At 45.6% G+C, this 27526-nt stretch overlaps 1 protein-coding gene across 1 annotated transcript in view; it reads right to left on the minus strand.

Annotated features, from left to right (window-relative positions):
• The window catches only part of OGFOD1 (2-oxoglutarate and iron dependent oxygenase domain containing 1), a 756310-nt gene that overhangs the window by 673487 nt on the left and 55297 nt on the right, over positions 1-27526 (minus strand). Inside the window, exon 3 of the mRNA XM_033941292.1 lies at positions 12993-13039. Coding sequence (XP_033797183.1) covers positions 12993-13039 — 47 coding nt within the window. The remainder of the gene's footprint in view (positions 1-12992; positions 13040-27526) is intronic.

Genomic DNA, 27526 nt, shown 5'->3' on the forward strand with positions numbered 1-27526 from the left:
CAGCTTGCCCCACTGTATTCCACAGGACGGGGGATCTCTTCTCCGCCTTCTTGGACGCTGTGGCAGTCAGATCTGGAACATTTTTACACCCTAATTCTTTCAGAGTAGCCCACGCCTCCTCCACTTCACATACTCATTTAGATTTTCCATCAATCGTGAGCTAAACTCCAAAGGGAAACAGCAAACGGTATCGATGACCCTCGGCTCACAGCAGTTGCGTGATCTCTTTAAAATTTCAACGCTTTTGCAATGTAGACCAGGCTAAGTCCTGAAAAATGCCCACACATACATTCTGCTAATGGTATTCTTGCTTGCGTCTAGCAGCCCCAAAACTTTTTCTTTGATCCCAAAATCCATGAAACAAGCAATTATATCCTTAGGCCCTGCGCTTCTTGCAGGTCTCAAACTGCGATGTGCCCGCACAATGACGATCTGACCAGGCGGGGAGCCATCCACCTCCGTTAATAAATCAGTACAGATTTTGCTCACCACAGAGGCACAATCTCTATATTCCTCTGTGTCTGGTAGACCCTTAAACCACAAATTGCAGAGACGGGAATGATTTCCTAAATCTTCCACCTGATTTTGCAAATCCTGAATGGAGGACACCGTCTGATCTGCTTCGGCCTGCATGGTCGCCATATCCTGGGTCAACTCTGACACATGGTCTTCCGTGGCCCCCACCCGGCCTCCCAATTCAGCCACCTCTGACCATAGCTCAGCCATTGTAGTTTTTAAATCCTGTCAAACTCCCACCATTTCTTCTTTTAAAGCACGAAACCATTCTTGCAGCGTTTGGGGATTAACTTCCACAGCATTAGTGCTTTTGATCGCATTCTCCTCATCCTCCGACTCTGTGGGCACTGGCGCCATTTATTTTTTTATCTCCCACCTGCACACCGCCGCTCGTGGTAGCCGATTTCTCCCCCTTAACCAAGGAAAATCTATATTTATCCAGCTTCTTACGGGTCTCCATCGTCTCTGACATCAATCGGTACAAAAATCTCAGGAATGCCGTTGTTCAGGATGCCGTAAAGCACTTTTATCTATTTTACCCCTACGGAACTCCCACGGCAGCCATTTTTTATTGAGCCAAGGTACATACACAAGTCCATCAATCCTCACAGCAAACAGGGCTCAAGCAATTTTCAACTTTAAAACTCCCCCCCAACCCCCCAGTCCCTTCCCTTTCCGAAGTCCCACTATAACTAACAAATCAAACAGTATTCTAAGGCAGAACCGGTAGGGAAAGCACCAGTATTTAGGATTACACATTCAACAGTTCAAAATCCTACTCCTGGCCACAGGAGTCATAGTGTTCCAGAAGGGTTCCCAGGTAGCTGTAAAACAAAAGCCATGCACAGATGAGAGGTCCGGGATACTCAGACGTTCCCAAGCAAGCAGATTAATCATCTGGACCCTCCACAGGGAAAGCGTGGGAGCTGTTGGCTCCAACCAGTACAATAGAATACATTTGAGAGCAGACAGAATAGACCACTGCAAGAAAGCCCTAGTGCCAGGCTGTCAAGGGTGATGAGGTGGTGGAACTCCAAAAAGAAGTTCAGGTGTAAGTCATCTTCCAAATGTGTCCAATAAATGCAAATAGGCTAGTCCAGAAGACCTGAACATCCAGGCAAGACCAAAACATATGGCCAAGCGTAATTTCCATATGTCCACAGGTATCACAACCTGCAGAAGGGCGGAGCTTAGCCCAATATGCCCACTTGGGTGAAACAAAGTCAAAATAACAATTTGTATTGCATTTCAAAAAAATATACGTGGAGGAAGAAGGAGCAGGCAGCGGCTGAGAGCGAGGTAGGAGAGGAAGCCAGAGGGAGGAAGACGGGGGAGATAGTGGCGGCAAGAAGTGGGCAGCAGTGAGAGTAAGCTCCGCCCACCCGCACCACGTCAGCAGCAGCGTCATCACCCAGACTCCCCCCTTAAAAGGGGGGGAGCCAACGGTGTGCGGTGAGCGGCAAAGGTGCTCGCTTTAGTGAGAGCGCCTTTGCAAGGAGCCTTAAGAAGGGCCGGGCCACTACATCCAGAAACACAAGAAAAAGACAGCAGGGTAAGGAAGTAGCAGGCGCGAAGGAGAGCATACACATACAGGCAAAGTAAGGCAAAGGGGCAGCAGGCACAGAAGACAAGGAACAGGTAGGCCCAGGAGGGACCACACTCACACATGAACAAAGGGAAGCGACAGGCACAGAGGGCGCAGAAGAAGAGCAGGAACAGAAGATAAAAAAGGGGTAGGCCCAAGAGGTAGCATATGCGCACCTCAGCAAAAGGGCAATAGCAGAAGGACAGAAAAAGGCAGACTCAAGAGAGAACACACACAAATACGTGCACACAAACAAAAGGCAGCAACAGAAGGCAGAAAACTCAAGAGAGAACACACACACATACACAAGCAAAAGTAACTGGCAGGCACAGAGAGCTAGGAAGAGGCAGACAACACGCACGCACAAGCGAAGGGAAGTGGAAGACGAAGAAGGTAAGGAAGAGCCAGAAACAGGAGTGAGCGCACAAGCAAAGAGTACAGGGACTTCTAGAAGGCGGACAAGAATGGAAGCTGAAGGAACCCAGAAGATGAGCTTCCCAGTGTACTGCATGGACTGCCACATGTACGACTACCTCCTCTTGGGGAGGCAGTCGTACGTGTGCGGACGATGTCAGGAACTGAAAAGCTTAAAGAGCGAAGTCAGTCGTCTGAAGCACAGGATTCGGGAACTGGAGGGACTCTACATCTCAGAAGACCCATTCCAGACAACCGAAGACCCAATGAGAGAGAGGCACATCGAGGACCAAGTCAGGGAGCTCGAGAAGTTCATCGAGGATTTCTACAGGAGAGTGGAAGAACAAGAACATGAGCAGCGCAGTAACAAGGAAGATGCACTAAACGGAGGACAAGAACTATCTGACGCCAAGGCAGAAGGAACCCATGGAGGAAACTCACAGGAAGAAGAGGCAAGATCCTACCAATGCCTAGAGGGGGAAGAAACGAAGCGCACCAAGGACACGGACCTGTGACTGCAGCGGAAGCTGAAAAAAGGGAAATTTGCAATCCTGGTAGAAGACTCAGTTCTAAGACAGGTGGACAGTCACATAGCAGGAGGGAGAGAGGATCGGCTGGTGACCTGTCTCTCAGGAGCAAGAATTAAGGACATCGTCGACAGAATTGAAAGAATCCTGGAAGGAGCAGAGACGGAAGAGACGGCAGTGATAGTCCACGTCGGGACAAATGATGTCACCAGGAGAGACTACAGCAGGAATGCACTTATCGAAAAATTCAAGATCTTAGGAAGGAAGCTGAAGATGAGGACTCAGAGGATAGCATTCTCGGAGATCCTGCCAGTACCGAGGGCTGATGTGAAGAGACAGACAAAACTACAAATCAATAAATGCGTGGATGAGGAGATGGAGTGAGGAAGAGGGATTTCACTTCATGAGGAACTAGACAACGTTCTGGGGCAAGAACAAAATCTTCAGGAGAGATGGACTACACCTGATCACGGCGGGAACTAGACTACTAGCAAACAACGTCAGGAGAGGAATAGAGCAAGCTTTAAACTAAGAAGAAGGGGAAAGCTGACAGTCAACCAGGTGTCGATGATTCGGAAGACAGTATCCCGAGAAGATACTGAGCAGGGAAAGTGCTGGGAAGACACAAATGGCACAAAACAGGAGCTGAAAAACCAAGGGAGCCAGACAAAACAAAAGGAGGAAAGGAGGAGTGTACTACAAGGGGAAGACATAATGGAGCAAGATGAAGGGAAGGAACAAAAGGAGGACAATAAGAACATACCACAAGGGAACATTCAAGAGAGACAATAACCAGGAGTCTGCAGGACAGGAAGGGGACAGAAAGAAAAATGAAACGCAAGGAAGAAAAAATACCAAGACTTAAAATGCATGTACACTAATACAAGAAGCCTAAAGAACAAAACGGGGGAACTAGAAGTCATGGCCAAAGAAGAGAACCTAGACATCATAGCGATCACGGAAACATGGTGGAACGAGGAAAACAAATGGGACATAGTACTGCCAGGGTACAAGCTCTACCAAAGAGACAGGACACATCAGAAAGGAGGAGGAGTAGCACTTTACATAAAGGATACCATTCACTCGACCAGAGTGGATGCAGCAGCGACAAATGACCAACTGGAATCACTATGGGTTAAAATTCTGGGAAGTAAGGGAGCTGAGATAAAGATGGGACTGTACTACCTCCCACCTGGGCAAACTGAAGCAAAGGACACAGAACTGGGAGCCGAGTTGAGACGGGAATGCAAAAATGCAAACACGATAGTTATGGGAGATTTCAACTATTCCGGGATAGACTGGAGTCTTGGAGTTTCAAAATGTACAAAGGAAACGGAGTTCCTGGAGGCTGTACGGAACTGCTTCTTGGAGCAGCTTGTCAAGGAATCAACGAGAGGGACAGCTATTCTGGATTTAATCCTCAACGGGCTGAAAGGACCTGCCAAGGAAGTGGAAGCAGGGGGACCATTAGGAAACAATGATCACAACATGATCCAGTTCAAAGTAGGAATGCCAAAGGGGAAGAGAACCACTGCAACAACGTTTAACTTCAAGAAAGGGAACTATGATGCCATGAGACAAATAGTGAAGAAGAAACTCAGGAACAGCTCCAGGGAAAGGTGGAGCAAGCCTGGTCCTTATTCAAAGACACGATAAACGCAGCGCAAAACCTGTATATACCCAGATTTAGAAAAGGGTGCAAAAAGAATCAAGCAAAAGACCCGGCATGGATAACCAATGAAGTTAAGAATGTGATAGGAGACAAGAAAAAATCATTCCGGAAGTGGAAAAAGGATAAAACCGAGGAAAATTGGAAAGAGCACAGGAAGCATCAAAAAGAATGTCACCGCATGGTCAGAAAAGAAAAAAAAGAGTATGAAGAGAAACTTGCCAGGGAGGCACGAAATTTTAAACCATTCTTCCGATATGTGAAAGAGAAACAGCTGGTGAGGGAGGAGGTGGGACCTCAGGATGAGGGAGACAGGAAGGGAGTGGTGAAGGTGGAAAAAGAGGTGGCAGATAGACTAAACACGTTCTTCTGGTCGGTCTTCACAAAAGACGACACATCCAAAGTGCCAGAACCAGAAAAAGTCTTCAAGGGGGATCAGGAAGGAAAATTATCATGCATGGAGGTAAGCCTCGAAGACGTACTCAAACAGATAGATAGATTAAAAACTGACAAATCTCCGGGCCCAGACAGCATCCACCCGAGAATATTGAAAGAGCTCAGAGACGAAACAGCGGAGTTAGTGCAGCAGATTTGCAACCTATCCTTGAAAACACGGGTAATCCCGGAGGACAGGGAATGTTACACCTATCTTCAAAAAAGGATCGAGAGGCGACCTGGGGAACTACAGACTGGTGAGCTTAACCTCAGTTCCGGGGAAGATGGTCGAATCATTGTTCAAGGACAGTATCAATGAGCATATGGAAAAAAATAATCTGATGAGAACAAGCCAGCATGGTTTATGTAAAGGAAGATCATGCCAAACGAACCTACTGCACTTCTTTGAGGGGATAAGCAAACAATTGGACAAAGGTGACCCCATAGACATTGTATACCTGGACTTCCAAAAAACCTTCTAAGGAAACTGTGGAACCACGGGGTGGAAGGGGATGTGCACAGATGCATCAGAAATTAGCTGGCAGACAGGAAACAGAAGGTAGGAGTAAAGGGACACTACTCTGACTGGAAAGGGGTCACGAGTGGCGTCCCGCAGGGGTCAGTGCTGGGACCGCTGCTGTTCAATATATTCATTAATGACCTGGAATCAGGGACAAAGTGCGAAGTTATAAAATTCGCGGACGACACAAAACTCTCCAGTAGGGTTAAAACTGTGGAGGAATGTAAAGAACTACAAAGGGATCTGAACAAACTGAGTGAGTGGGCAAATAAATGGCAGATGAGCTTCAATGTAGAGAAATGTGAAGTCTTGCACATAGGGAAAGGAAACCCGATGTATAACTACACAATGCGCAGCGGCCTCAAAGAAGGCGAACAGAATGTTGCGCATTATCAAAAAAGTTATCACTACCAGAACGAAGGAAGTTATCCTGCCACTGTATCGGGCGATGGTGCACCCGCATCTAGAGTACTGCGTTCAATACTGTTCGCCGTACCTTAAGAAGGATATGGTGATACTCGAGGGTCCAGAGAAGAGCAACAAGGATGATTAAAGGCATGGAAAACCTTTCATATGCTGAAAGGCTAGAGAAGCTGGGGCTCTTTTCCCTGGAAAAGCAGAAACTTAGAGGGGACATGATAGAAACTTATAAGATCATGAAGGGTATAGAGAAGGTAGAGAGGGACAAATTCTTCAGACTAGTGGGGGCAACAAAAAAAAGGGGGCATTCAAAAAAATTGAAAGGAGACAGATTCAGAACAAATGCTAGGAAGTTCTTCTTCACTCGGAGGGTGGTGGACACCTAGAATGCTCTTCCAGAGAAGGTGGTAGGGCAGAGTACGATTTTGGGTTTCAAAATGGGATTAGATGATTTCCTGAAGGAAAAGGGGATTGAAGGGTATAGTTAGAGGGTTACTATACAGGATATTAAATGATTAGGTAATAAAATGTTTTAGGTAAAAGATCACTTATAGGTTATGGACCTGGGAAGGTCGCCGTGGGAGCGGACTGCTGGGCAAGATGGACCCATGGTCTGATTCAGCAGAGGCGATGCTTTTGTTCTTATGAAGGCAATCGAGTTACAGCAGTTACAATGATACCATCAGGTAGTGCTACACCGAGATCCTGAACCCAGGCAGTCTGATATCTGGCATAGTCAGGCAATGGGGGTTGCATCCTTCAGATAGTGATGATGAAATCTGAGGGGAAAGGGTATAGGCCATACAGTGGCGTACCTAGGGTATGTGGCACCCGGGGCCCATCATTTTTTGACACCCCCCCCCCCCCCCCCCATGTAAAAAATTTTTTTTTTTTTTTTTTTTGCAATAACCATGAAATGGAATAAATGGTCAGAATAGAAACAGGCAGTGAAAATTTTCTTTTATTGAACCTCATATATGTAACCATTATTCCAAACATAACATAACATAAATTATGTCTAAATTGTCATGACATTAGAAGTACATATGGAGTAGTTGCAGGTGATGCTTGGGACAGTTCTGATTGTGTTAGTTCGGTTTTATGTGTTTTTTGAATAGAAGGGTTTTTATTTCTTTTTGAAGGTTTTGCAGTCTGTGGTTGATATCAATTGGTTGTAGAGTTGGGGGTCGAGTGTTGCAGCTCGAATGGCTAGGAGGTTGTCGAACAGTTTTTTTCTTTTGACGTTTTTGGTTGGAGGGTGTGTGAATGGTGCACAAGTTCTCCTATGTCTGTTTGAAGTGGATTGAATTATTTAGCTGAAGAAATTAGTTACCCCCCATTCCACACACATTAATTCTCTTCCATTTTTGTTCCCATTATAAAAAACACTGATAAGTTCCCAGAAAAAAAATACATTAAAATAAGAAGTGAAAACAAAGGCCCCTACAGATGAGAACATAACATAAGAATAGCCTAACTGGGTCAGACCAATGGTCCATCATGCCCAGTAGCCCATTCTCATGGTAGCCAATCCAGGACACTAATACCTGGTCAAAACCCAAAGAGTAGCAACATTCCATGCTACCGATCCAGGGCAAGCAGACACTTCCCCCATGTCTTAATAACAGATTATGGACTTTTCCTCCAGGAATTTGTCCAAATCTTTCTTAAAACCAGCTACACTATCTGCTTTTACCATAACTTCTGGCCACTTCATTTTTAAGTTTAGATCTTTCCTTTCAAACAGAGACCTTGCTAGATGTCAAATACAGCACAAGGTAACTTCACATGGACTTAGCTGTGCAGGAAATGTGAATCTCCTCATACACCCACCATATAGTGCAAAAATGTGCAAAGGTCTGTTTTTTTCTTTCGATCACTACATAGCCTAATGCCACACAAGCAGCGCTGTTACAAACATATTCTGTAGGTCAATGCTAAGGATAACAAAGTTTCCTTCCTTGGACCAGAAGGAGATAAACCACTGGAAGAGATCCCAAAACAACACCCAAAGACCCACTCAGTGTGTGAATCAGTTGAGTGGAGTGGACTAACTGGGGGGTGGAAATGGGCCCGGAGTTTGCTCAGCAGAATTTCCCAGACCACCTCTTCCTCTCAACACATTGACACGCTGCCACCATCACCACTAGGAACACCTCACTGGGTAGGCCAGCTATGCTATAAACTTTATAAAACACATTATTATATTTTCTTATAAAGCACATATTTTAACTGACCTCTCTGACATCCTCAGCCTTTCCATTCACAAAAATAGAAGGAAGAAAAGTTCCCATTTCCTGCTGTCTCATGTCCCCGACCTATACAATATTTTTTTTCTGCAGACCCTTCAAAAGTCTGACCAAATCCTCGTTTCACTTGCATTATAAAGTACTGAGGATGCCATCTCTCCCCAATCCCAGGTCCTAAAGTCTAAGACAGTAGCGCAAACTAATGCTGCCAGATACAGGAAAAAAAAATTTTGATTCGATTCAGCCCTATTGAATTGGTTTTTCAATTCGATTTTCCTGCCCAGTTGGGTGATTTTTTCAAAACTCCTGGTGGGTTTTATAGCTTTTTCACCCCCTTTGGCTTCTCCTAACCACACTGGCGCTGTGGTGTAAATAAAATAAAGAAACAAAAAGGACTTTTCCTCTTTCTGTTAAATCCTAGCTCACGTTTGCAGTCCAACACCAGCTCTGGCAGGATACACATTTCAAATCTGACATGTTATAATCACAAAACAGAAAATAAAATTAATTTTTCTACCTTTTGTTGTCTGGTTATATTTCAAATCTTGTTGGTCCAAGGCTCTGGTTTTCTTCTGATAACTTGCTTGCCAGGGTCTCCTTCTTTCTGCATGCTAACCATCCATCTGCCAACTCTGTCCTCCCTTTCCATTTCCCTTCCCTTCCCAGGAAGTCTGGTATCTTTCCTTTTTTTCATCTCCCTCCACAGATCCACCTTTTCTTAAATACCCTTTCATCCGGCATCTCTCCCTCCTTCCCCACCATCCCAGAGTCCACCATCTCTCCGTTTCTTTTCCTAATTACCCTCCTATCCAGTATCTCTATCCCTCCTCCACACCATCCCTTGTGTCCAATTTCTCTCCCTTTCTGTTCCTTCTCTCCCTAAATCCCATGGTCCATCATCTCTCTCCCTCTCCTCTATTTTCAGACCCATTATTTCTTCCCCCCCCCAAAGTTTGGCATAGAAACATAGAAACATAGAAAGATGACGGCAGAAAAGGGCTATAGCCCATCAAGTCTGCCCACTCTACTGACCCACCCCATTAAGTCTGAGTACTAATGACCTAGTTCCTTAACTTGACCCTCGTAAGGATCCTACTAGGGCATCCCATTTATTCTTAAAGTCAATAACGCTGGTGGCCTTGATCACCTGCTCTGGAAGCTTGTTCCAGTGATCTACCACCCTTTCTGTGAAGAAATACTTCCTTATGTCACTATCGAATTTCCCTCCTCTGAGTTTGAATGGATGCCCCCTTGTGACCGAGGGTCCCCTGAGAAAGAAGATGTCTTCTTCCACCTCGACACGTCCCGTGATGTATTTAAATGTCTCAATCATGTCCCCCCTCTCCCTGCGCTCCTCTAGAGTGTAGAGCTGCAATTTGTTCAGTCTTTCTTCGTACTGTTCAGTCTTTCTTCGTACTGTTCAGTCTTTCTTCGTACATATGCATATCTCTTTGAACACCCCCTTCCCTCCGTGTACTTCTAAATCATGGTCCCCCCCCAAAGGCCTGTCCCCCCTTAAAGGTCTGCCTGTCCCACCTTGAAGGCCTGCACCCCCCTTGAAGGCCTGTCCCTTCCCCTTGTAGGCCTGTCCCCCCCCTTGAAGGCCTGCCTGCCTGTCCCCCCCTTGAAGGTCTGCACCCCCCGAAGGCCTGCACCCCCCCGAAGGCCTGTCCCCCACTTGAAGGCCTGTCCCACCCCCTTGTAGCTTCTCCCCCCCCCTTGTAGGCCTGTCCCCCCTTGAAGGTCTGCCTGCCTGCCTTTCCCCCCTTGAAGGCCTGCACCCCCTTGAAGGCCTGCACCACCCCCCTCGAAGGCCTGCACTCCCTTGAAGGTCTGCACCCCCCCCCGAAGGCCTGTCCCCCACTTGAAGGCTTGTACCACCCCCTTGTAGCTTCTCCCCCCCTTGTAGGCCTGTCCCCCCCTTGAAGGCCTGCCTGCCTGCCTTTCCCCCCCTTGAAGGCCTGCCCCCCCTTGAAGGACGGCACCCCCCCCCCGAAGGCCTGCACTCCCTTGAAAGTCTGCACCCCCCGAAGGCCTGTCCCCCCCTTGAAGGCCTGTCCCCCCCCCTTGTAGGCCTGTCCCCCCCTTGAAGGCCTGCCTGCCTTTCCCCCCTTGAAGGCCTGTTCCCCCCCTTGAAGGCCTGCACCCCCTTGAAGGTCTGCACCCCCCCAAAGGCCTACACCCCCCCCCGAAGGCCTGCACCCCCCTGAAGGCCTGCCTGCCCCCCTTGAAGGCCTGCACCCCTTGAAGGTCTGCACCCCCCCCCCGAAGGCCTGTCCCCCCTTGAAGGCCTGCCTGCCTGCCTGTCACCCCCTCCCCCTTGAAAGCCTGCTTGCCTGCCCGCCCGCCCGCCCCACCCTGAAGGCCTGATGCCCCGACCCACCCCGAAGGACCGCTCGCCCCCCTGGCCTCCCCGCACCACCTATGAAGCAGCCGCAGCAGGATCGCGAAGTCAGCGTCAGCGATCCCTGCGCTGCTTCCTGCGCCACGGTCCCGCCCCTCCTCTGACGTCAGAGGAGGGGCGGGATCGCGGCGCAGGAAGCAGCGCAGGGATGCTGACGCTGACTTCGCGATCCTGCTGCGGGCTGCTTCACAGGTGGTGCAGGAAGGTCAGTGGGGCGAGCGGTCCTTCGGGGGTGGCGGGGGACTGAACGGCAAGGCCGGGAACACCCCCTTAGGGCTGGTACCCGGGGTGGCCCGCCCCCCCCGCCCCCCCCCCTAGGTACGCCACTGAGGCCATAGACAGGAGTTCCCGTCTATCAGCACCCAAATTGGTTCGCTGAAGGGAAGCCACATAATGGTGACTCTGTAAGTAAGCAAACTGATCTCTGCCACTCAGGCCATAATCTTGACATAGCTGGGCAAAGGGTTTCACTGTACCATCCTGATGAACCAGGTGAAACAAGTAGATCAGCGCCATTGCCTCCCAATGAGTGAACCGCGAGACCCCTATTCCAGGCAAAAAACGTCTATTAAAGCGAATAGGCAGAAAGGGGGACTCGCAGGCACTGATGCCATGAAAATGGCACAGCCATGCCCAGACATGTCTCAGAGGTAAACCAAACACCTGAAGCCCCCGATGAGAGGGGGCGGGTGGAGAAATGTAGTGCAGATAAGCACTGAAGTGATCCCCCTGGAAACACGTAAGTTCTAAAGTGGTATTAGAAAAATCATACATTCCCCTAAAGTAGTCTTTGATATGACGCATTCCACAACCAATAGTAAGATAGCAAAGGTTAAGCAATCCCAGACCCCCTTTATAGAGCGGGCGCGCCGCCTGCAGATAAGAGAGCCGCGCTTGACGACCCATCCAAATGAAATACTGAAGACAGCGAATATACTTGGTCTCGTCTCGATGTAACAAATACAAAGGGAGGACTTGAAAGATATATAACCAAGAAGGGATCACAATCATGTTGAGTAATGCAACTCTACCCATAAAAGAGAGAGAAAAAGTATGCCACATACACAGCTTCGCAGACAAGGAACTGAACAAGGGCCCCACAATAATAGCATATAAAGTAGGGAGATCATACGGAATTAAAACTCCAAGGTATTTAAAAGAAGCTTCGGCCCACTGTAACGGAAACACACCTTCCCACTGTTGACGAATGTAAAGATGAGACGGCAAAGCCACCGATTTATCAAGATTAAAAACCAAGCCCGAATAAAACCCATATTCCTCTATCAAATCCAAAGCTACCGGAAGAGAGTGGGCAGCCATTTTTATAAGTTGCAGGCGGCTGCCCAGCCCAAAGCTTCCCCTCCGACACAACTTCCCGTTTCCATTTGGGCGGATCGTGTCAGAGGAAAAGCTTTGGGCTGGGCAGCCATCTCCAACTTATGAAAACAGCTGCTGCGCCAGGGCCCTGCTGAAAAAGAAAACTGTGATTTAGAAAGGTGACTGCAAAAGGTGAAAGGGGAAACGGGAGGAAATGGGCCAACAAGGAGAACAGATGCCCAGAACGCAGGGCCGCCTGGAGCCGTGGGGTCCAGGACAGATGCTCTGTTTGCCCTCCCCTGTTTGCCCTGGGTCCAGTATCCATCCCCCCTCCCCTTCACCCTGCTGGACCCTCCCACACACACTTATGGTGTACCACCCCTCCCCGGGTCTGCCCTCCCTCTGTGCGAGTCTGGCTTCCTGGATCCCTCTCACTTACTCGAAGCAGTTCAGACCTGCCACCACCACCCTCCCTCACTTACCCGAAGCAGCAGTGGCAGCCAGTCAGCAGAGACAGGCTGTAAACAGGCTGCTTGCAGCCAGCCCTGGCAGGGCCTTTCCTCTACCGCATTGGAAGTTATGAAGCAGAGGAAAGGCCTTGCCAGGGCTGGCCACGAGCAGCCTGTTTACAGCGCTGCCTCTGCTGCTTCAGTAAGGTGAGGGGGGGTGATTGGCGGGTCAGGATCTCTGCTGCAGCTAAGTGAGGGAGGGAGGGTGGTTGTCCAGTCAGAACCGCAGCCCCTTTGGGGGCTGGAGGAAGGATTTTTTTTTCTGCCAGTGATTTTTTCTTTTTTTGCTGGTTGGGTAAGCATGCAAGTTGCTTGAGCCCTGAGATTCTACTGTATATACATTTGCATACAGATGAGACAATGCTACCTATGACAGACAGAAAATCTGCACAAACTATATTCTCAAACTTAATCTAAAGCATAGTACCTTAAAACAGAGATATGAAGTTCCTTTCTTTTCTTCAGGTCATCAGACTTGGGAGACAAAACAAGATAAATTGTTTCACTTTCATGCTATAGAACACACAGTCCAATGGTTCACATGTGTTTTAATAAAGTGCTTGTCAATTACTTTGTATTTTTGCCTTTGGCAGTATAAATGATGTATCTGAAGAGCTGTGCCTTAAATCAGTGGTCTCAAATTCAAATCCTTTGCAGGGCCACATTTTGGATTTGTAGGTACTTGGAGGCCTCAGAAAAAAAAGTTAATGTCTTATTAAAGAAATGACAATTTTGCATGAGGTAAAACTCTTTTTTAGTTTATATATCTTTCCTTTTGGCTAAGTCTTAATAATAATATCGTAATTTATAGCTAAAGAGACATATGATCAAGAAACTCTTATTTTACTTTTGTGATTATGATAAACATACTGAGGGCCTCAAAATAATATCTGGCGGGTCATGTGGTCCCCAGGCTGCGAGTTTGAGATCACTGCCTTAAATGTTTTAAGAAAGATTCAATAGCTTTGCCTTAACAGTGGCAACAATAAATATATATCCTTGTGAATTATATTGTTTATATAGTTCACCTTTAAAATTTTCATTGTTAAGTAATGCTAAGTTGATAGAAGGAACATAAGAAATTAAGAATTTGCCTCCGCTGGGTCAGACCAGAGGTCCATCGCGCCCAGCAGTCCGCACCTGTGGCGGCCCATCAGGTTCATGACCTGTCAGGTTATCTTGATATAGCCCTATAGCCCCCTTGTTTTTATCTATACTCTTTCCATACTCATATCTACCATTTTCTGTATCCCTCAATCCCCCTATCCTTCATAAATCCATCCAGTCCCTCTTTGAATAACCGTAGCGTACTCTGCCCGACAACTTCCTCCGGGAGCGCATTCCATGTGTCCACAACCCTCTGTGTGAAGAAGAAACTCCTGGCATTGGTTCTAAACTTGTCCCCTTCCAGTTTCTCCGAGTGCCCTCTTGTGCTTGTAGTTCCCCGTAGTTTGAAGAATCTATTCTTGACTACCTTCTCCATGCCCTTCATGATCTTCAAAGTTTCTATCATGTCTCCCCTAAGCCTCCTCTTTTCCAGGGAGAAGAGCCCCAGCTTGTCCAGCCTGTCAGCGTATGAACAGTCCTCCATACCATTTATCATTTTCGTACTCTTCTCTGGACCTTCTCAAGTATCGCCATGTCTTTCCTGAGGTACGGTGACCAATATTGGATGCAGTACTCCAGGTGCGGGCGCACCGTTGCACGATACAGTGGCATGATGACTTCCCTCGTCCTGGTTGTAATTCCCTTCTTAATGATGCCCAGCATTCTGTTAGCTTTCTTCGAGGCCGAAGCACATTGCGCCGATGATTTCATTGTTGTATTCACCAGCACACCTAAGTCTTTTTCAAGATTACTCTCCCCCAGCAATGTTCCTTTTCCCTATATGCATGACCTTGCATTTTTCTATGTTAAAGCACATTTGCCATTTGTTTGCTCACTCTTCCAGTTTGCTTAGGTCCCTTTGCAGGTCTTCACACTCCTCTGTGTTCCTAATTCTGCTGCAGAGCTTGGTGTCATCAGCAAATTTTATAACTTCACACTTCGTCCCCATTTCCAAGTCGATAAATATATTGAACAGCAGTGGTCCCAGCACCGACCCCTGCGGAACACCGCTCGTGACCCTCTGCTAGTCGGAGTATTGGCCCTTCATTCCAACCCTTTGTTTTCTGCCGGCCAACCAGTGCCTGATCCATCTGTGTACATCCCCTCCCACCCCATGGTTCCACAGTTTCTTAAGTAGCCACTCATGGGGCACCTTGTCAAAGGCTTTTTGGAAGTCGAGATAAATGATATCTATGGGTTCCCCTTTGTCCATCTGGCTGTTTATCCCTTCAAAGAAGTGCAGTAGGTTTGTTTGGCACGATCTTCCCTTGCAGAAGCCATGTTGGCTCGGTTTCAGCTGTCTATTTCTTTCTATGTGTTCACAGATGCTATCCTTTATTAATGTTTCCATCATCTTGCCCGGAACCGAAGTCAAGCTCATCTGCCTGTAGTTCCCCGGGTCACCCCTCGATCCCTTTTTAAAAATAGGTGTGAAATTTGCTATCTTTCAGTCCTCCAGTACCTTCCCAGTGCTTAAGGATAGATTACAGATTTGTCGGAGTGTGTCCGCTATTTCCGTCCTCAGTTCTTTTAGTACCCTTAGGTGGATTTCGTCCGGGCCCGGTGATTTGTCACTTTTCAATCTGTCTATCTGTCGGAGGACATCTTCATAGCTTACCTCTAAGGTCTCCAGTTTTTCATTCTGATCTCCACTTAGGGTCTCCTTGTGTTCCAGTACATTGGAGGTGTCCTCACTTGTGAAGACCGACGAGAAGAACCAGTTTAACCTATCGGCTACCTCTTTTTCATCTTTAACCACTCCCTTTGTCTCCATCATCTAATGGACCCACCTCCTCCCTCACTGGTTGCTTCCCTTTCACGTATCTGAAGAACGCTTTGAAGTTCCTTGCTTCCCCAGCAAGCCTCTCTTCGTATTGTCTCTTAGCATTTCTAACCACGCGGTGACATTCCTTTTGGTGTTTTTTGTGTTCCTTCCAGTTTTCCTCAGTTTGGTCCTTTTTCCATTTTTGGAAAGTCACTTTCTTGTCACCTATTGCCTTCTTTACTTCTTTTGTTATCCATACTGGGTCTTTTGTTCGATTTATTTTTTTTGCACCCCTTCCAAAACCTGGGGATGTACAGGTTTTGTGCTTCTTGCACCGTGTCCCTGAGAAGGGACCATGCTTCCTCTACGGTCCCCATCTTTCTAGAGCTGTTTCTGAGTTTCTTTCTCACCATTTTCCTCATAGCATCGTAGTTCCTTTTCCTGAAGTTGAGCACTGTCGATCTGGTTCTCTTCACCCTTGAGGTCCCTACTTCTAATTTATACCGGATCATGTTATGATCGCTGTTGCCTAGTGGCCCTACTACTTCCATCTCCTTTGCAGGTCCCCCTAGTCTGTTGAGGATTAGGTTGAGAGTGGCGTCCCCTCGTGTTGGTTCCTTGACTAGCTGTTCCATGAAGCAGTCCCTCACAGTCTCTAGGAATTCCTCTTCCCTTGCGCAGTTGGAGTGACCAATACTCCAGTCAATCCCCGGGTAGTTGAAGTCCCCCATCACCATCACAATTCCGCTTTTGCACTCCCGTCTCAATTCTGCTTCCAGGTCATGGAGGTTTGCTTCTGGTTTTCCAGGTGGGCGATAGTACAGTCCCACTTTTGTGTCAACTCCATTTTTCCCTATTAATTTGACCCTTAGTGATTTCAATCCTTCCGCCTTTGCTGCTATATCCATCCTGGCCGAGTGGATGGAGTCCCTTACATATAGTGCTATTCCTCCACCCTTCTTGCAAGTCCTGTCTCTCCTATAGAGTTTGTACCCTGGCAGTACCACGTCCCATTTGTTGTCCTCTGTCCACTATGTTTCTGTGATTCCAATTATGTCTTTTGGCCATGATCTCCAGTTCTCCCATTTTGGTCCTTAGGCTCCTTGCATTGGTGTATAGGCAATTTAAGTCCCGGTTCTTTTTACTCCTGCTGTTTTTTCTCACGATTTGTTTCTCTTGCTGTCCCCCTCACGGGCTGCCAACCCCTGAAATTCGCTTTGATCCTCCTCCCCCTGTGGTGCATCTTTTTTGTCCTGTAGTTGGCTTTTAGGTTCTTCCCAACATTTTTCAAACTCCTGCCGCTTCCTCTTCTTTTTGATCTCTAGTTTCACTTGGTCCTTTGACCCCTGTAGTTCACCTTTGACCTCTTCCCCACATTTTTCCCGTTCAGTATCTTTACTGGATACTCTTGTCCGAAGCATCTTGTCAACATCAGGTCAGCTGTCGGCTTTCCCCTTCTCTTCAGTTTAAAGCCTTCTCCATTCTCTCTCGACGTTATTTGCCAGCAGTCTCGTCCCTGCTGCACTCAGGTGTAGTCCGTCCCTCCTGTAGAGCTTGCTCTTTCCCCAGAAGGTTGTCCAGTTCCTTATGAAGTGGAAACCTTCCTCTTCGCACCATCTCCTCAGCCATGCGTTTATTGCTTGTAGCTCGGCCTGCCTCTTCTCATCCGCCCTCAGTACTGGCAGGATCTCTGAGAAAGCTATCTTCCGTGTCCTCAGCTTCAGCTTCCTTCCCAGGATCCTGAACTGGTCAGTTAGTGCAATCCTGCTATAGTGTCTTCTGTTGACATCATTGGTCCCCACGTGGATTATCAACGCTGTCTCTTCCATCTCAGCTCCATCCAGGATCCTCTCGATTCTGTCGGTGATGTTCTGAGTTAGAAAGATTCAGTTTTCTTTTTTCCCAACTTATATTGTAATTTTCTAAATAACAAAGTGCATCACTCACTGAGCCTTGTGCGACCATCTGCTATAAATTTTCATCGTCCTGAAAGCAGGAAATACTACTACTTTATATCTAAGGGGCCTATTTACTAAACCATATTAGGTATTTAATATAGGGTTACCAGATTTTGCATCTGGAAAAAGAGGACATGTGGTCCCGGCATGTTCCACCCCTGCCACGTTCCGCCCCCCAACACCAGCCCCATGCAAACCTCATCTCTTCGTGCCAAGTCTGGAGTATATTTGCACATGTACAGTTGCAACATGTTGACACATCTTCTTATCACTGTCTACCTACAGCTTGCCACTCTTTCCTTCACCCCCTCCAGTATCTTAGTAACTCTATCCTCTTCCCCCATCCAGCACTTGCCCTATTTACTTTATCTTTTCCTCTTTATCCTCTCCTTCCATCTAGCATGTGCCCTTTTTCTTCACTTCCATTCATCATCTGCTCCCCCCCTCTCCCCTCCCCACAGACATCCATGTGATATGACTGCATCACATTCACACATGCAGATGCACTCCAGACTCAGTCCTGATCGCAACAGTTTTTTAAAACCTGGACAAAGTGCCGGGTTCTAAAAACTGTCTAGACACCCAGCCAATCCTCTAAAAGGAGACATGTCCAGATAAATCTGGACATCTGATAACCCTAGTTTAATGCAAATATTAATGTACATTATGTTAACATGGCATCAAATTAAAAGCATATGTTAACTGCTACATTAAACAAATTGCACAGTATTTCCTATTAATAACATAAGTATGCAACAGTTGCCATTACTTGGTCAGACCAAAGGTCCATCAAGCTTAGTATCCCCTTTCCAACATTGGCCAACCCAGGTATCAAGTACCTGGCAAAATCAAGGAGTAAAAAGAGAGATTAGGCTCTTACCTTGCTAATATCTTTTCTAGTAGATAGGTGTCATTCTGAATGGACAGGTAATATCCCAGTGCTTGCGAGCCGTGCAGAAGGAATTCACTCCAGCTTTTGAACACCTTTTCCTTCACTAGAGGGCCATGCTGCCCCCTTCAGTTTATACCAAAACATGTGATAGCCCCATATACAAATACATGTGAAGGAGGGGTACAGGGAATCTCCAGAACTATAATTCTGTTTTGCTCTGAAAACACAACAAACATGTTAAACATTGGTTTTGCTGTTTTGATTGTTCAGTGGCAAACATACTAAACAGAAACATTTATGGAGCTCAAATAATATGTGCTATAGCAATAGTTTATTCTTCATACTCTTAAGGTCTGACTGGCATCCAAATTCAGTAGGCAGGTGCAGGAGATAACTGACACGGAGAGGATCCAGAATGACATACGTATTTATTAAAAAAAAGATATTAGCAAGGTAATAACCTAATCTCTTTTTCTAGTGCAATAGTTGTGTCATTCTTGATGGATGGGACATAGAAAAGCAGTCCAAACACGAACACTATATAAAATGCAGAAAACAGAGAAAACTATATGCTCCAATACTATACTCCACAGTCAAAATTCAAATTCAGAAATTATTACAGATCTCGTCTCTTACTTCACTGAGACTTTCTTTCCAATGATAAGATTTATTATTTGTTAAATTTATAAATTATATGTTAATAAATATTTATCTTTGTTTTCCTCTGTATGCTTTTAAATCCTCTGCTTCTTATTAACAAATCACAGCCACTGTGCTATCAGGAGGAAAAAGCCTCAGATCCCTCCCTGTATACCGCCAGCTGAATAAAATTACATAAGAATTGCCGCTGCTGGGTAAGACCAGTGGCCCATTGTGCCCAGCAGTCCACTCATGCGGCGGCCCTTAGGTCATAAACCAGTGCCCTAACTGAGATTAGTCTTACCTGCGTACGTTCCGGTTCAGCAGGAACTTGTCTAACTTTGTCTTGAAACCCTGGAGGGAAGAATTGCGACCGCCTCAACTTTCCGTTTTGGTGGGCTAGTTTATGTTTAACTTACAAATACGAAGAGATGAATGCGGATATGTTGGGGCATAGCAATTTTTTAAATTTGGTTTGGGGCCCGTTACATCCTTTAATTGTCTTTATTTAAATTTCTATTTATTTTTATACACATCCAGAACAGGGTAGGTGGGTGGGCGTGATTTTTTTTTTTTTTTTTTCTGGTTTATTTCTTGATTAAATTGGTGGAAGGGAGGGATATTTTTCTTCTGTATTGTTATTGAAGGAATTTAAGTGCTTACGTTGATTATTAATTTTTATATAATTCATAGCACTTTATGTTAGTTTTGAAAATTAATAAAGATTATATATAAAAAAAAAAAAGAAACCCTGGAGGGTGTTTTCCCCTATAACAGCCTCCGGAAGAGCATTCCAGTTTTCTACCACTCTCTGGGTGAAGAAGAACTTCCTTACGTTCGTACGGAATTTATCCCCTATTAGCTTTAGAGAGTGCCCTCTCGTTCTCTCTACCTTGGAGAGGGTGAACAACCTGTCTTTATCTACAAAGTCTATTCCCTTCATTATCTTGAATATTTCGATCATGTCCCCTCTCAGTCTCCTTTTTTCAAGGGAGAAGAGGCCCAGTTTCTCTAATCTCTCGCTGTACAGCAACTCCTCCAGCCCCTTAGCCATTTTAGTTGCTCTTCCCTGGACCCTTTCAAGTAGTACTGTGTCCTTCTTCTTGTACAGCGACCAGTGCTGGATGTGGCGACCAGTGCTGGATGCAGTATTCCAGGTGAAAGCGTGCCATGGCCCAGTACAGCGGCATGATTACCTTCTATGATCTGTTCATGATCCCCTTCTTAACATTCCTAGCATTCTGTTTGCCCTTTTCACCGCTGCCGCATTGACTTGTCGATCAGTACTCCCAAGTCTCTTTCCTGGGGGGCTCTCTCCAAGTACTGCACTGGACATCCTGTATTCGTGTATAAGGTTTTTGTTACTGACATGCATCACCTTACACTTATCCACGTTGAACCTCATTTGCCATGTCGTGGTTTATTTCTCGAGCGTGTTTATGTCACATTGTAGGTCTTTGCAATCCTTTTGCGTCTTCACTACTCTGAATAACTTGAAAGGGAAATGACTTCATTGGCTTAAAAACTGCCAATCCCTCCACTTATTATGTAATTAAATGCACTGAAAACTATGAACTGTAAACAAACACACTCTGTGAAAAGTCAATCTTGCATTCTCTTCAGGATTTATCCACGATTCCTCCAAAATCTACTTTTTGTGCTCTCTCCCAATGCAAAAAATCCTTACTATTCCAGGACTCAAGTCACAGTTTACCTGGATTTGACATGCAGATCAAAAAAGGCTAAACTTACTGTGCACTAATATCCGTGTTAATGTGAGAAAAAAACAAATGGACACTTATCTTTGTTCTGATCAAATTGTCCGCTTGTACAGTGTTAATTACACTGCTTGCAGGGTGCTCAGTCACTGTTTCTTCGCTCCATCATCAGGTGTTCAATCTCTGTTTATTTGTTCCGCTGCCAACTTAGGCTAGCCACCGTTTTCCAAAGGCTGCTTCAAGAATGGGAACTTCTGCCACCTGCAAAAGTGAAATTATTCAGAGCAGCTGCTCTTGAAACACTGAAAGTCAAGCCTATAAATGAAAGCAAAAAAACAAGAAACAGAAAATCTTTACCGTCAGCGCTCCAACTTCGCGCTCAGCTCTGGCGGCAATGATGGTCACTGCCCTGGCTGGCCTCTCTTTAAATCAGCGGTTGACATCAGATATGACATAATATCTCTTACACCGAAGTTGGAGCACCAACGGTAAAGATTTTCTGTTTATTGTGTTTTGCTTTCTCCTTGTCTTTTCAGGGAGCCTTCATTGCCATAACGGGTGATCCAACACCGGTATTAAAGCTTAAGGGACTAATCTTGACAGGGCACTCTCAGAAAAATTGTGGCGCAGAATGGGGTTAAATTTGCTGATATTGAGAGAGGGGCTCAGGAGCTTGAGGCACACATGTTTCAAGTTTATTGATTTTTAATATACCGACCATCAACGGGTATCTAGCCGGTTTACAATAATATGCTAAAATAGAAATAAAAGCAATATTTGTTAAAAGTAATGTTTATAGAAAGGAGGGAAGTGTACATTGAGGACATAGACAAGACGGACTTGAGAGTGAGGATTAAAAAGGAGGAAAGGGGTAAGGTTACATTATTAGAGATAAAAATAAGAAAAAAAAAAGTTGAAAGGAAATGGAGGGAAAAAAGGATAAAACATTGGGAATGGGATCGCTTCTTTAAAGCGGTTGGTGGATTTGAAGATGAAAAGGTTCAAGAGCAGTTAAATGCATCTTGGAATAAGAAAGTTTTTAAATTTGTCTTAAATTTATTGATTAGTTTTTCATGACGAAGTTGAGATGGCAGAGCGTTCCATAAAGTTGGGGCTACTACTGAGAAATTGGATTTCCTGGTATAGAAGAATTCCTTTATGGAGGGGATAGAAAGTAAGTTCTGGTCAGCTGATCTGAGAGTCCGTGAAGGGCGAAAAGGGAGGAGGAGCTTATCGGGAAAAGAGGGTTGATGAGAAAGTTTAATTTTGAAGACCAACATAACGGTTTTGTAGGTAATACGATGTGTAATGGGGAGCCATGAGGAGCCAGTGAGCTTCTTTCAGAAGAGAAGTGACATGATCGTATTTCCCAAACATATATAAGTTTTATTGCCATGTTTTGAATAAGCTGTAGATGTCGTAATTCTTTTTGAAGAATTCCGTTGTAGAGAGAATTGCAGTAGTCAAGATGAGAAATAACTAAAGAATGCAACTAGGGTTGCGATTGCTTCAGTGTCAAGAATAGAAGTTAGAGAACGTATAAGCCGAAGCTTATGAAAACAGGTTTTTACCACTGAGCTGATATGGTCATGAAAAGATAAATCTTTATCTATAATTACCCCAAGTAATTTTATTTTTGTTTCCATTTTTACAGGGTGAAATTTAATGAAGATCTTTCCTATTATTATTTCATTGTTTTTGATTGGAAAAAGTAAGCCACATGATTTATTGAGGTTAAGAGAAAGTTTATTTGCGTGAAGCCAGTCGCTTATTTTGTCTAATTTATTATTGATTATTTATATTTCCGAGGTATTTGAAGTGTCAACGGGGTGAAGTAGTTGAATGTCATCCGCGTAAGCGAAGATTCTGAACCCAATTGACTGGGCTAACTCTGCATCACGTGACTCCAGGGAAATACTTTTACAACCAATAGGAGGAAATATTTTTCACTCAGAGAATAGTTAAGCTCTGGAATGCATTGCCAGAGGTTGTGGTAAGAGCGGATAGCGTAGCTGGTTTTAAGGTTTGGACAATTTCCTGGAGAAAAGTCCATAGTCTGTTATTGAAAAAGACATGGGGCAAGCCACTGCTTGCCCTGGATCGGTAGCATGGAATGTTGCTACTCTTTGGGTTTTGGCCAGGTACTAGTGACCTGGATTGGCCACCGTGAGAACAGACTAATGGACTTGATGGACCTTTGGTATGACCCAGTAAGGCTATTCTTATGTTATGTCTCTTAAGAATCACAGAAAACAAGAAAAAAATCCAACTAGGACTGCAGTAGATGTGGAACAACAGACGAAAACCAAGAGAAGACTGCAAAGTGTACAAGATGCAGGCTATGTTTATTACAAGTATAAATACGGTTAATGTTACCACCCTTCAAACAAACCTAAGGACCCGACATGGTCCGTGTTTCGGAAAACATGCCTTCTTCAGGAGTCCAGAGTTGATAAGGTTTGTATTAAACTGCAATATAAATTGATAGTAAGCAAAAGCCTATACAAATCTGAGAAAATCACGCGCCGACAATCTCGGCAAAACCTTTCCACCAAAGTAAAAAAACAAAAACAAAAAGGTTTTCCGAAACACGGACCGTGTCGGATCCTTAGGTTTGTTTTAAGGGTAGTAACATTAACCGCATTTATATTTGATGTAATAAACATAGCTTGCATCTTGTACATTTGTCTGCAGTCTTCTCTTGGTTTTTGTCTTAAGAAAAGAATCACATCAACTTTGCAATCCTTCATATCCTTTAATACCACGCCTCCCACACTTGGTAGGGATGTGCGCTTGGTTACCTGTGCTACCAAAGAATCCACCTTGGGCTAAGCGAACATCTGCTCACACTCCTGTGCCATTGGATACAAATGAGTCATTGTGTTGGCTACTTTAAGAGATCCTTCAGAAGCATCCCAATGCTCCATAACAAATATATTGAAATCCGGATGCCAGTGAAATGAAGAAGACTGGGCTCTCACTCTGTTCATTATAGAGCAGGGAGCAGAGGCAACCTGCTAGGAATCCAAATTTAACTCAGGTAGAGGAATCTGTGATAAGATCTAACAGAACTGAGGGTCTGAACAGTAAGTGGACCATGGGTTCATCCCCTTGATTGAGGGTCACCATTGTATCTAACACACACACACCTGCCTGCACCAATCCAGCATTATATCTAGCGCGCGCACACCTGTCTGCAATCCTGCATCTCCAGACATCTCTTTGACAGTAAGGGCATAACAATAGACTTCATCCTCCGAGTCTCCCTCGGAAAGGCCCACCAGATCTTGGTCAGCCTCTGAAATTGAAGCAGACGTGCCCTGGGAGCCCCAGAACCCTTGTGCACCTCCTGGTGCGCTGCCAGATGCCCCTTGGTGATTTCAGCCATCTAAAAAGATTCTCCACATTAGACTGACAAATTCAAGAGAAAATGTCTTGTTAGGCAGTGCTCAGTCAGCTTTAGATGACTTCAGCTTATGTTTTTTGGGTTCTGTGGACTCTGCACCCCATTTCCAGGGCTCTGGAAAAATTTACTCCAAACCAATGGCCCCCATGACCATTCTTCAGCCATAGAGAACAAAGGGGAGGCTAAGCCAACAGGTCCCGCGCCCCCCTCATATGCTGTGCGGCATGTGGCGTAGAAGCAGGGCCGGATTAATCAATAGGCCCAATAGGCATATGCCTAGGGCCCGAAACTGTGAGGAGGGCCCGCTGAAGGAGGACAACTCACCTTGCCATTTTTTTAAACAGCAACGGCCCCCCTCCCGGCATCAACAGCAATGCCCCCCCCCGCAGCAATGGCAACGGACAGGCCCTCCCCTCGCATCAACGGCAATGCGGCTGGATCTGTTATAGGAAGGTCCCGCGATGACTGCTTCTGCCAGTCCATCACCCTCCGACGTCATTTACTTGCTCCGGAAGGGGGATGGACCGGCAGAAGCAGTCATCACAGGACCTTCCTGTAACAGATTCAGCCGCGTTGCTGTTGCTGTGGGGAGGGCCCGTTGCTGTTGCTGAGGGGGAAGGGACTGTTGCCATTGTTGCAGGGGGGCCGTTGCCATGAGGGGAAAACCCGTTGCCGTCAACTGTTCTAATGTTGCTTTCGGGACAAGAAGCTCAGCGGGCAGAGCCGGCAACTGCAATGTTTGGAGGGGGAGAGAGCATGGAAGGGTAGTGGAGGGAAAGAAAGGGGACAGGGTGGTATGGAAGGGTGGTGGAGGAAGAGAGAAGGGGCAGGGTGGTATGGAAGGGTGGTGGAGGAAGAGAGAAGGGGCAGGGTGGTATGGAAGGGTAGTGAAAGGAGAAAAAGGGGTAGATGGAATTGGTGTGCAGGGGAAGGGGAGAGATATAAGGGGAAGGATACTGGATGGAATTGGGTTGAAGGAAAAGAAAGGGGGCAGATGCTGATGAAATTGGGGTGCAAAGAAAGGGGAGACATAAGGCAAAAGGATCCTGGATGGAATTGGGTTGGAGGGAGAGGAAGGGGGCAGATGCTGATGGAAGTGGGAGGAAGGGAGAAGAGAGAGTGAAATGCCTGACCATGAGGGTGTGGGAGAGGGGAGGAGAGGAGAGAGATGCCAGACCATTGGAGGAGGAAAGGGAAGATGATGGGTGCCACACCAATTGGGGGGGGGGGGAAGAAGAGATGGAAGGGAGAGGTAGACAATTTCTGGAAGAGGCACAGGACAGAAGATGAAAGAAAGATAGTGACAAGAAGATGAGGAGAGCAGAAACCAGAGAAGACAAAGGTAGAAAAAAAATTTCTATTTATTAGTTTTTTTTGCTTTAGGGGACATACATCGCTGTTTCTGTGGTGCTGCATTGTATGCAGAGTCCAGCTTCTTGGTGGTTTTATTTAACCTTTGTCTATGTATTTCTATTTTATCCCTCCTTTTACAAAACTGTAGAGCATTTTTTAGCGCTGACCGTGGCTAAAAACCATACTACAGTTTTGTAAAAAGGGGGAGAGATTAGTTTGTGATTACATATCCTATACTAGGCAAAGGCGTTTTCTGTGTTCTGTTTGTATGAAAGACAAGTTTTTTTGTTAGCGTTGACTAGCCTTGCTTGGCGAAATGAATCAGGCATGGTTCTTGGGAGCACCTTGAATTAACCTTATTTGAATCTCCTTATTTTCTGCCAATCTTCTTTTGTTTCATGTTGGATTTTTGGTGGACTGTTTGCCTTGTTGTTTCGTTGCAAGTTAACATACATGGAGGGGAACATACTAGAGGAGTTACAGATTTGGTTGCTTATACATATGGGTTACAGTTGGTTGATGTAGAGTGAGGCAGTTGAGAGGCGTTGTAAACTTGGTTGTTAATATAGATTTATATTTCAGATAGTATTACTGCTTTACAAATATTTGAACACTTTTATATATTGTAGCGTGGCCGGTCCTCAAGGCTCGCAGTAACCGGCCCACGCTCGCAATATTCTCCCCAGCGTGCTTCCTCAAGAAGGAGGAAGTCCCTGTTGTGCATAAACTTATCTTATGTGAAAAAACAGGATGGCCTCACACAGGTAAGTAATGAATAACAAAAATCAAATTTATTGTTCAATTCACAAGTCAAAGTAAAATGCATCAAAAGAAAAATGTGTTCCCAAAAAGGTCTTGGGCAAAAACATTCAACATAATATGAAAGAAACCAGCCTGGTCTGGATATCTGTTTCAAAGTTCCTTAGTAATGTCCCAGGTGTAATAAAGTCCCTTAATAGTCCTTGACTTCTCCAGAATCTTATTGGAAATAGGCAAAACTCTGTATGGTATACTGCACTGTACAGCCTCATTAAATGCAGCAACAAATATTGGCAAATTTGTCAAAAGGGTTCTTTGGTATCCAAAAGAAAAATAAACCCCCAAACTATTCACCATGACACAGTGTAAATCCTGTCTCAAGCTTCCAGGATATTCACACCTGCTGGAAAGAACTTGCTGAAGTTTCTTTCCCAGCAGCTCTTGATAAGCAAGAAAAAAAAAAAACTTCTCATAACAGTAAAACCCTTGGCTATCATACCTTCCATTCATTAGTAGACTTCAAGCAAATCCTCAGGTTCAACAGAAAAGGAAACATCTAACAAAACTCAGCACAAAAAAAAACAATTCCAAATCAATTAGTTTCCATTTCTTCACATATTCCCACCTCAGGTAAAGTGCTGCACTCCATAGCTTCACCTTCAGGATTTACCAGGGTTGTATCCTCTAGTTCAGTGTCCAACATCTCAATGTCCCTTGTCTCAGGGGGACTAGGAGGCTCCTTCCACCTGAGAGCTTCTCCTCTGTCTCCTTTTCTCTTGGTCAGCCAGCCCTCTAAATGCTGCCAAGCTGCTGTACCACGCCCAGCCCTACTCTGGGGCTGAACTTCCTTCAGCTGTGGTTTCCTTCTCCCCTGCTTAGCCAGCTTGACACAAAATGGAGGATTTAAAGGGCCCTTACCAGCTTTCATCAGGCTGTGTTCTGCCTCAGGTTTAAACACAGCCTGTGCTTCCTGTTCTTGCTCTTGTCTATCAGGGATAACATGGTTGGCCCGGACTAGTTTCAGGGAGTGTTTTCTGTGACTCTTCCCTGGCACAAGGCCGGCATTGGACTCGGGCTTGTGACAATATGCATGGAAAGGGTTGAGAGTTAAAGTCCTGGGTAAGTAGGTGCAGTGTTCTCCCCAGAAATGTTTTCCAGCCGGGTGGCATGAAAAAGTAGCCGGGTAGGGCAGGATGGGGAAATTTGGTGGTGGGAAAAATTAACCCCCTCTTTTACTAAGGTGTGCTAGTGTTTTTAGCACGCAAACTCCCACGCTACGTGGGAAAACTAACGCCAGCTCAATTCTGGTGTTAGCGTCTAGCGTGCACAGCAATTCTGCGCGCGTTAAGCGCACACTAAAACTG

The sequence above is a fragment of the Geotrypetes seraphini genome, chromosome 4 (genome assembly GCF_902459505.1).
Source record: "Geotrypetes seraphini chromosome 4, aGeoSer1.1, whole genome shotgun sequence".
Lineage (NCBI taxonomy): Eukaryota > Metazoa > Chordata > Amphibia > Gymnophiona > Dermophiidae > Geotrypetes > Geotrypetes seraphini.